The sequence below is a fragment of the Morone saxatilis genome, unplaced genomic scaffold (genome assembly GCF_004916995.1).
Source record: "Morone saxatilis isolate NCDOM2014 unplaced genomic scaffold, NCSU_SB_2.0 Contig20, whole genome shotgun sequence".
Taxonomy (NCBI): Eukaryota; Metazoa; Chordata; class Actinopteri; family Moronidae; genus Morone; species Morone saxatilis.
In genome coordinates, this window is record NW_023339763.1 from 3,336,969 (window position 1) to 3,347,180 (window position 10,212).

At 38.6% G+C, this 10,212-nt stretch overlaps 1 protein-coding gene across 2 annotated transcripts; it reads left to right on the plus strand.

The window, feature by feature from the left end:
- The first annotated feature begins 545 nt into the window (after positions 1-545).
- On the plus strand, positions 546-9,976 carry foxred1 (FAD-dependent oxidoreductase domain containing 1). Of its 2 annotated transcripts, none has more exons than XM_035666313.1 (11): positions 546-577; positions 1,735-1,955; positions 2,597-2,707; positions 3,461-3,576; positions 3,657-3,751; positions 4,531-4,632; positions 5,558-5,634; positions 6,178-6,338; positions 7,508-7,637; positions 7,716-7,820; positions 8,116-9,976. In XM_035666313.1, the coding sequence occupies exons 1-11, from the start codon at positions 568-570 to the stop codon at positions 8,368-8,370; spliced, it is 1,383 nt and encodes a 460-aa protein (XP_035522206.1). In that variant the 5' UTR covers positions 546-567; the 3' UTR covers positions 8,371-9,976. The 2 variants fall into 2 exon arrangements, with proteins under 2 accessions (XP_035522206.1, XP_035522204.1); XM_035666311.1 differs by lacking the exon at positions 546-577 and adding an exon at positions 584-910.
- The last annotated feature ends 236 nt before the right edge of the window (positions 9,977-10,212 follow it).

Consider the following 10,212-nt stretch of genomic DNA (forward strand, 5'->3'; position numbering starts at 1 on the left):
AAAAATGGTGTAGTAATTTGAATTATGATACATTTATAAAAAATACAACATATATGACTTTGTCAAGGATAGAAAAAAAGATATTTCCATTGTTTTTCTTATTATTTAGACAGTCTCAAGATGGGATGTCAAGATATGTTAGAAATATATAATTATTTAGTGGAGGGGTTTTGGCCACAAAGTGAAAAATGCTATAAAATGTTTTCTTTTAAAATGTAAAATCAAGACTAATAATAATTTAACGTTGCACATTTCACCAAAATCCCTTTGGTCCGCTTATAAACATCCAATTACTTGCTCGCTCTGTAGATAATCTATCTATCTATCTATCTATCTATCTTAGACTTAACTTCTCTTTATTGATCCTTTTGGGATGTACCTTCCCGCAAGGAAATTGAATTAAAGTTCAGCACTTTTTACAGAAAACAGTGTAAAAAAATAGAAGGAGTATAAAGAAAAAGATACAGTACAAGATAAACAATATAAACATCTATCTATTAAAAAAGGAAGACAGACAGGTGTGCTTTTATTGTGAAAGAGAAGAGCGTCTCTTCCGGTGTTGTCAACATGGACTCAGGTTTGAAGTTGACCTCCCTGTCACATTACAACATTGGACTGCACTCGCTTTAAGAGCAGACAACGCGAGTTTGTTCGCTGTTGTCTTGTTTCTTTTACTCTTTGTTTACTTTTTACTGTTCATACTTAACCGACTAACACAACAGAAAGCGAGCTATCTGGCTTTAGCTTGCTTCCGCAGCAATGTCAGCTTGGCGCAGGCTGCATGCGAAGGTGCGGACGGGTTCTGGGTTGCTGTCCTGCAGACGGGTGACACCTGGGCACACATGGGTGTCTGGACATTTAGGTCGAAGCCTGAGTACAGGCACACCTCTGCGAAATGACTTCGTGAAAGGTGGGTGAACATTAAAGGCAAATGTGCTGCTTTTTGTTGCTGCTTCCTGCGAGAAAAACAAGTGTACGTTCAGAAATCTGTAAATTATTGAGTGATTTGTTTTTGTGCAAATGTACGCAGCTCGTATGTCACAGTTGAAACTCTGTGGTGACATATTAAAAGCCTCTCTACAATTCGGCATGCATGCAATCTTCCAAACAATATATTTTTTTCCAAAATATAAACTTTTACAATTGTACTCCCAACACACGATCGTTACAATATGATTTGATAAGAGGTTAGCTATGATAAATAGTTTTTAATATGTGATTGCAATGTATGCCGAATTGTAAAGTGGTTGCTAAAGTTTCAGAAAATATCTTGAGTTGGAAGTTTGTTTGTTTTTTTAAACTGTATTAAGCTTCTTTATGTAACAAATCATCAGTGGATATGGATGCTAAGCATACCTAACAATAAATCAATCCAAGCAGCATATATGAACAGAAAAGGGCAATAAAATGTAAAAACGAATAAACAAATACAAAACAAAATAAAGAAACAAGCAAAAAACATCTAAAATATAACTTAAAAGTGGCTTAATTAAGATATAATGCATAATAATCATTCATAAATGCCACAAAGCTTGGAGCAACTGAATGTAACATTTACCTTTTAATAACAATATTATTACATAAAAATGTTTCGCTTAAAAATTCCAAACTTAACATTATGATATTCAAAACCAGGTATTCTTCTTGAGTTTTTGAAGCTGTGAGTCAACATCTGGTGATGAACATCTGCAGATGAACAAGAGTAAAGTTTCTGCTGTTTGTTTGTGCATCCAGACCTGGAAGCTCAGCTGGCAGCCTTTAGGAAGAAGGCGTCGGACGCTCTGCCGGGGAGCAGCTGGAGCCCCATTCTTCAGTACCCCAACCTCCCGCCGGAGAGGGCCGACATTGTGATCGTAGGAGGCGGCGTGATGGGCTGGTCCATCGCCTACTGGCTGAAGCAGAAGGAGAGTGCGCGAGATGTGGTGAAAGTTGTTGTGGTGGAGAAGGACCCAACGGTGAGAGCCTGTAATGAATTATGTATTATAATGACTGATTGATGTGAGCGTGGCCAAAACATACGAATATAGGTCTAACAGGCCAACACTCGCCCCAAAAACCAGCTGGTATTTCAAGATGTAAGTTGTTCTCTATTAGTGTTTTAATAAAGTGGCAACAACAGTGATTTAATGAGTGGATGAGACTGTAAAACACCAAATAATTACCAAACTTGACTTGACTTTTTTAAACAACGAGTAGGTTTAAAGATGAAATAAATAGAAAAGGGAATAAAAAAAGAGTGGGTTACATTTAAGTGTTCTTTAACATTCATTTCCTGAACTGTTTCTCTCCATTCAAGGACTGTTGGAGACTCCTTACTCCTTACTTGATGTGATCTCTGTTACCACATCGACCCTGTAAGAAGGAAATATCAGGGGCACACCCAGAACAAATAATACAGAAAGTAATTCCCTTCTTAAATAATACTTGCAGCCGTTAGTAGCTGAGAGAAATGAAGGCTGACATTCAGGAGAAGGGTCTGTTAAAGGTGGCAGACGAGAGTGATGAGCAGCATGATGGTGCTTCTACACAGTTGTTTATTAACTGTTATTAACCTGTTATTAACTGTTATTAACTGTTATTAACTGTTATTAACCAGTACTCCCAGGCCTCCACCGTGCTCTCCGCTGGGGGGATCCGACAGCAGTTCTCCCTGCCTGAGAACATCCACCTCTCCCTGGCCTCGGCAGACTTCATGAGGAACATCAACGTAGGTCACCGTGCTGTTTCGTACAGAGTACTCGCTCTGGCTCGCTGGCAATGAATGACGAGCCTTCGATTCATTCGGTGTCACCGTGACACGCGTCTTATGTTAATATTTGAGCCGGAGCAGCTTGTGTGTGTGTGTGTGCCAGCTGATGTTTGACCAGGTTTGATCTTTTTGTGCCTTTGTACCTTTTATAACAGAGGTCGTTAATTAACACAGCGAGAGATCTGAAACACCATTCAGTCAGTAATATTACGGTGTCCTGCTTTTATATTATAACGCAGTCCAGCACAGTTGAAAACGCCCTTATTCCACCTCCATTAACACCCATTAAAACCTGTTTAAAGACCTATTTCTTTTCTTTAAGCTCATAATTATAGAACAAAGATATATTTCTATACATTTATATTTAGTTTTTTTATGTTTTTGCAAATGTTGTTTGTGTTATGATAGGATTTTATCCCCTTTTTATGTTTTATTTCTCCTTTGTAAAACGCTTTGGTCAGCGTCTGTTGGTTTATGAATCAACTTTACTTTCTGGCAGAGAGAAAATATTAATATAAGGCTATTCCTTTAATGAGCATATTGTCTTTCCTCTGGCGCCACTCTGAGGACAAACGTGTGACCTACAGGCAGAGTGCATACTGTATTTATGAGCTGTAGCCCTGTTGTTTGTTTGTTTTTCTAACCTTTAAAGAGATTATCTGCGTGTGTAAATGAGCGTTAAGTGACTGTCTCACCTCGGTGTCCTCCCAGGAACACCTCGCCACGTTGGACGAACCGGTGGACCTGCAGTTCAACCATTCGGGGTACCTCTTCCTGGCCAGCGAGGACGTGGCTCACATCATGGAGGAGAACTACAAAACCCAGAGGTGACAGTCGTTCAGCGGCGCTGTGTGATATCAGAAAAGTGTTTGTCAGTCAGTTTTCTTACTTTGTGATTCTGCTGTAGAGAAGCTGGAGCCCAGGTTGCACTTCTCTCTCCGACACAACTGAAGGAGAAATTTCCGTGGATAAACACAGAGGGTGTCGTGCTCGCTTCGTATGGTGAGTGCAGAACATACGCAAGATATTATATAAGATATAATTGGTTACAGTTACGCTTTAACATGTCTACAAACAATAGAAACCTAGTTCCAGATGTTTCCAACAATGTTCACTAGAGAAATCACATCACATGTCACGTGTCACATCCCCTTAATGCATTGTGGTTGTCATAAATTAACTTTTTCTCCAGTTTTTAGCCACATTTTTAAGATACACTGTTTAGATCTTGGTGGTTTTTAACTTTATGTTTGAACTAAATGAAGTATTTTAGTCATCAGACGTCTGGATCTTAAGTTATCAGAGAAACAAGCTGAGCTAACGTTAGCAGCAGCTCGAGTCGCAGCCAAACAGCATCAAAGAAACACAGATTTTTAAGGTGGAACTGCTTCATTCAGTGTTTTTACTGGTTTTAATCAGCGGGTCTGTTTGTTTTGGAGAGGAGGAGACCTCTGCGGGTAATTCGGCTCCTGGTAGAAACCTCCTGATGAACACAAACTGACTGCAGTGATGGCAGTGCTGGAAAAGACAACAACTCCCATGATCCCACGCTCCTTCTCTTTTGTTATTGTTTTGATATGAGAGACCCCCCTAGTGGCAGAAATTACACACTGTACATTTAAGTACTTGAATAAATATACTACATTCCCCCCACTGGTGAGAGGGTATTGTGGGTAAATATATAAAGGATTGTTGTTGACCCTCAACAACCCCGGTGTGTCTCAGTGTTGATGGATGGCGTTTGCACAAATGAAAATGTAACGTATCAACCTGCCTTCCAGGGTTGGAGAACGAGGGCTGGTTTGACCCCTGGACCCTGCTGAACGCCTTCAGAAGGAAAGCCATCTCTATGGGAGTCATTCCGTGCTATGGAGAAGTTACAGGTTTGTTGTGGCGTCCTGATGCAAACTCGCTGTTACAGAATATACACAGTAAAGAAAACTAAATTAATATGGTTGATGTATTTATTTAAAGGGCTGTGGAAGCCTGAAACAAGCTCAAAGGTACGCAGTTAAAACAACCGAAGAGCTAATAGAACAAGTGGCTAAGTATTTGGGAGAAGAAATAAGCCTGTTAAGTCTGTATGATTGTTAAAAAATAAAGAAAATACATCGTACAGACAGATAATTGTATAAAAAGCTGCTAAAATTATCAGGAAAACTCATGTCTGATCAATATTCACAGGAAATAATCTGCTCAAAATTCATCCACATCACTAGTTTTACTCAAACTTCCTGCAGTTATTGAGTTAAATATCTGGTATATCTCAGTTTATCAGTTGTATGTATTCATGTATCGAATATAATATAAAAATATCCATAAGATATGTCACTTAATCAGTTTATTCAATGATAGAAAAAGGGTCTCTTCAGGAAAAAGGTTGGAAAACCAACTTAAGAAACCTCTGGAGCATTTTTAAATCCTAAATATAGAATAAATATTTTAGCAGTTTGATTTAGCAGTTTATGTTAACACTTATACCAAGGCAACAGTATCATTTTACAACTGGTCATTTGTAGCAGTAATTTGAATTGTATTTAATTGTCAAGTCATTTTTTATCTAAAAAGCCCCAAACTCTGGAAAAAATGGAATAAACCTCAAGAAGAGTCACGGGACGGACAGACATGCAATAAATGACACAATTTCTGATTTATGAAGATTATAAAACGTATGTGAACAATGTGGATCCAGGAGGTCGTTAAAACAACTGGACACACATTGAGTTACTGCGCAGTGTGAATGCAGAATGAGTTTATTGATCTGTCTGCTGGCTGATTTATTACTGTTTCTATTTCTGTCTTCTTCAGATTTTAAACATACGACAACCGTGGCGACGACCACTGATGGCGAACAGCTGGATCGCACAAGAATAAAATCTGTCAAAGTAAGTAGGACTCCAGGGGTGGAAAGTAAGTTTTGAGGGAATTGTACTTGAGTATTACCCTTTAATGCTTTATACTAGAAGGAAATATTGTACTTTTTACTCACTAGCCACTTTACAAATTAAAGATTTTACATACAAAACATACAGAATGCTGATTTTAATGTAATTCTATGATAGCGTAGTTTAAATAATAACAATAATGTTTGAAGTAATTATACTTATCATTTATACTTATACTTATTACTTATTATATTTATCGTTTTGTAGTTACTTTTAGAGTATTTTCTAAGTAGCCCAGCATTATTTTTCCTTATTAATTGCAGCCATTTTGCGCCACAGTAAAAATGTATCGATATATTCCAATATCAGTCTAGCTTACCACCATGACAAGTGCAGTAGTCGTGGTTCAACCAGTTTCAGTCGCTGGTATTTGACTTGTAATGGAGTATTTTTAGTAATTATACTACTCGAGCAACTCCTTTGTGGTACTGACACGGCAGCATATCGTCACACACGATGGGATAACATCTTGTGTGTGAGCAGGTGCAGATGCCGAACAGCCTGGTGTACCAGCCGGTGGAATGTGCCATTGTGGTGAATGCAGCAGGAGCCTTTTCTGGTAAACTGGCAGCGATGCTGGGACTTGGCTCCGGTCCCAAAGACACCATCGCTGGAATTCCACTGCCCGTTGAGCCTCGGAAAAGGTCGGTCTTTGACTTAAAGAGGCATATTTTTCCATTCGAGTTGCTGTCACAGTGCCTAGTTTTCTTTGAAAGGGGCTGGCAGTGGCCTCATACAGTTCATTAGCATTCTGACAGTTTTATTGGACTCTGTAGTCCAGTAAATTGGAAATCTGACAAACTTTATAGTGTTGACTTTAAGCTTTAATTTGATTTTTTTTTTTTATTACTGCCAGATCCAGTGAACTGTGTAGCCCCTTTTTTATACATACTGGTAAAAATGTGAGTATGAGTTGTTTCACTGCTCACCCAGTGTGAACGTGAACACCCTCAAACACACTTAAGGTCGGCTCTTACTGGAAAACAGCAGGTTTATACGACGGAAATGCAGAAGTCTTTATAGTTCATAGGTCGGTGAAAAGCTGAGCTGTCGTATATTTCCAGTCTTTCTTTCTCTGGGAAGACGATCATAGAATCACTCGGTCACATGAAAAGTGAAACAAATAGTTGAGATTCATGAAAAGAGAACTAAAGAGAGAGAAGTTCAAACCCTGAATCCTTTCTTGTCTCTGCGTGAAGAGGGTATGAATGTCAGATTATAAGTTCCAGACAGTTAAATTGTCTTCATGCTTCATCGGAACTGCTTGTCGGATGGTTGAATAGCTTCAGAAACCCCCCGTCCTCTCCACTTCTTTCCAACTACGCATGAGGGATCTGATCATTTCTCTATCTATCTGAGTGATGCTGATTAAATTTGCGTTGCCTTCATAGGTTTGCCTGTACGTATAATTGAAGAAACAATGAAAGATCAGTTTTAAATTACTCCTAAAACAACCGCTGGCTCAACCTCCCTCCTAAACTATAAACTAACTATAAGTTTATATATTGTGGTGAATTTCTATTATCGTGAATCGAGATAATGACTTGAAAAAGCGTCTGTATTCAGAATTAATTGATTTGTATAGATATTTTTATTTAATACATGTCAGGCAGATATAAAAATGTCCTGTATCTTATTCCATACAAGAGTACAAGAGTAAAACTTTGACCGTTTTAATGATAAAAACTGCTGCTACAAACATTAAGTCTCTTGCATTAGATACACAATCAGTGCTTTTACACAGGACTGTAAGAACATAACGTAATGTAAGGTATTACTTTCAGTCGAGACCTGTACAACTCTCTTTCTTCAGGTACGTGTATGTCGTCCACTGTCCTGATGGTCCCGGTCTAGACACTCCCTTCCTGATTGATTACTCTGGAGTTTACTTCAGGAGAGAGGGGTTAGGAGGGAACTACATCGCCGGGACATCACCAGAGGAGGTGTGTTAGAGTTCACATCTGTTACTCTCGCTATTTTTATGAATGAAGATAAAACGTTTATGTGTTTTTTTTCCTCAGGCGGAGGAGCCAGACACCAGTAACCTGGAGGTGGACCACCAGTTTTTTGAGGACAAGATTTGGCCCAACTTGGCCAATCGTGTCCCTGCCTTTGAGAAACTGAAGGTAGGGTTTGGATACGTTACTAATAATGAATAATTAGTCAATATATGAGGTTTTTCATTGCTTATTTGCCTGGTAATTGTTCTACAGGTATGGTAGTTCACTTTATTTAATACGACAGAGTATTAATCTGAGAGAGAAGATTATTTTGAGATAATTTTACAAGATAAAAGTAGATTTTGATACTTTGCCAACTCAAAAAGAGGACAAAGAAGAAATATTTTTTTATTTTTTCCACACAAAACCGATTAGTAGATGTGTATCTCAGCCCTCGTTCTCTCTTTGTTCCTTCGCCCAGGTGACCAGTGCTTGGGCAGGTTTCTACGACTACAACACCTTCGACCAGAACGGCATCATCGGCATTCACCCGCTGATCAGCAACATGTACTTTGCCACCGGTTTCAGCGGCCACGGCCTGCAGCACTCGCCCGCGGTGGGTCGCGCTGTGGCAGAGCTGATCCTGGACGGAAACTTTCAAACGTTGAACTTGAGCAGCCTCGGCTTCCAGCGCATTCTGGCCCAGGAACCCATGCTGGAGAGGAACATCGTGTAGAGGAGTTTGGACTCGTTCACACTGCTGCCAATGCCAAAATATCACAACTTTAGTCGTAACTGTTGTAGTTATTATTCTGAAGAGTTATCATAACGCTGTACTCATCAAGTTGATTACGGAGATCTGGGAACGTGGTATCGTCGCTACGGTGAAGTAGTAATCCTAGAGTTCCTCCAAAACTGCCTGAAATTTGGTATTTGGTATCTGCGAGTACTATTTCAGTGTCCCGTTCGCCTTTTTTACCCAGGATAGTAGATAGGAAGTGTTTAACATGAGCCAGGCCATACAACAACGATACAGGCTTATTAGTATACGCTTGTTAGATGATAATCACGCACACGTATTGGATTGGTACAAAGTTCAGGTATCGGGAGGGTAGTGGTGCAATGGTGTCTGAATCCATAATAATACATCATAATTTATTATCTGATTGTTGCTTAATATTAACTATATTTTGTATTAATCTGAATCTGTGAAATGTAACCAGTAACTACAGCTGTCAGTGGAGTAAAAAGTACAATATATAACTACTATATTGTACTGTTATATTTTTGCTGATGTGTAGTGGAGTAGCAGTATAAAGTATCAATGAAAATGGAAATAGTAGAAAATACTTGAAGTAAATGTAATAAGCTACATTCATCCACTGCCAACAGACAGTACTGTTTATTGTAGTGACCATGACATGATTTGAACATTAACTGTAGCGGTGTCAGGAGGACGGATAACATCGGTGTATTTTGTTGTTTTTTGGACGATCTGGCATGTTTTTAAAATAAAAATAATAGGTAACCAAACTTTTTTGGAAGAGAAAACGAAGGAAAAAGGTCAAATTATTACCCAAACTGTCTGAACTTCGACTTACTAACCCTTTCCATAGTTAAGCTGACTTCTTTCCCTGTGTGACCGACCCAGATCTCCAATTACTTTTGTGAGTGCAGTGTTATTATAACTGATATATATGAGGGTCAAAACTACGTAAACATGACAGAAGTTGTGATAGTCATTATTGTTTAATTTTACTTGTGTAACCGGCAAAGTACGAAGCTTTTAGAAGATCTCAGGACGAAGGTTGCGGTTTCTTTTAATGCTGATATGATGCAGAAAACATTTATGCTGCAAACAATACGTCTTATCAATATGTTCTTATGTATCTTCTCTGACTGTTTCGAGTCAGAGTCGGACTCGGAGGGGGACTTTTACTGCACAGCTTTCTGTGATCGATGTTGACTTCTTTCTAGTGAAATGGGGACAGAAGCTTTGAGAAAGTACTGGAAAAGCGGAACTGCCTCTTCATTTAGAAACCTGTATGCAGAAGGGAAATCAGTTGAAACAGGGATAATTGGATGGAGAGAAGGAGGTGAGACAGACACAGTTGAAACTGTAATTTACACCAAAATCCACACTTCTGCTTTCAAATTCCTATGAGCTCGTTGGTGCTGTTGTGTAATGCAGCAGGATAAACATTTTAATGGAAACATCAGCAGCAACTCCAGAAGAGTTTCTATACTGTACATAATGTACAAACATTGTGTTTGTGTTTGTGTCCGATACATAAGCCATGCAATATAATGTCACATTGGATCCTTTCAATGTGTTCTTGTTACAATCTGGTACTTTTTTATAACATTTTTTATAAGAAACTGAATACTTAAAGGTCCAGTGTTTAACATTTAGGACCATCTATTGTCAGAATATGAATATAATATTCATAGATATGTTTTTATTAAAGTATATAATAAGAATTTAAAGTGTTTTGTTACCCTAGAATGAGTCCACCTGAAACTTCACCACTAGATTGCCACTAAATCGTTCACACTGATCCTTTAAGTAAGACATTCA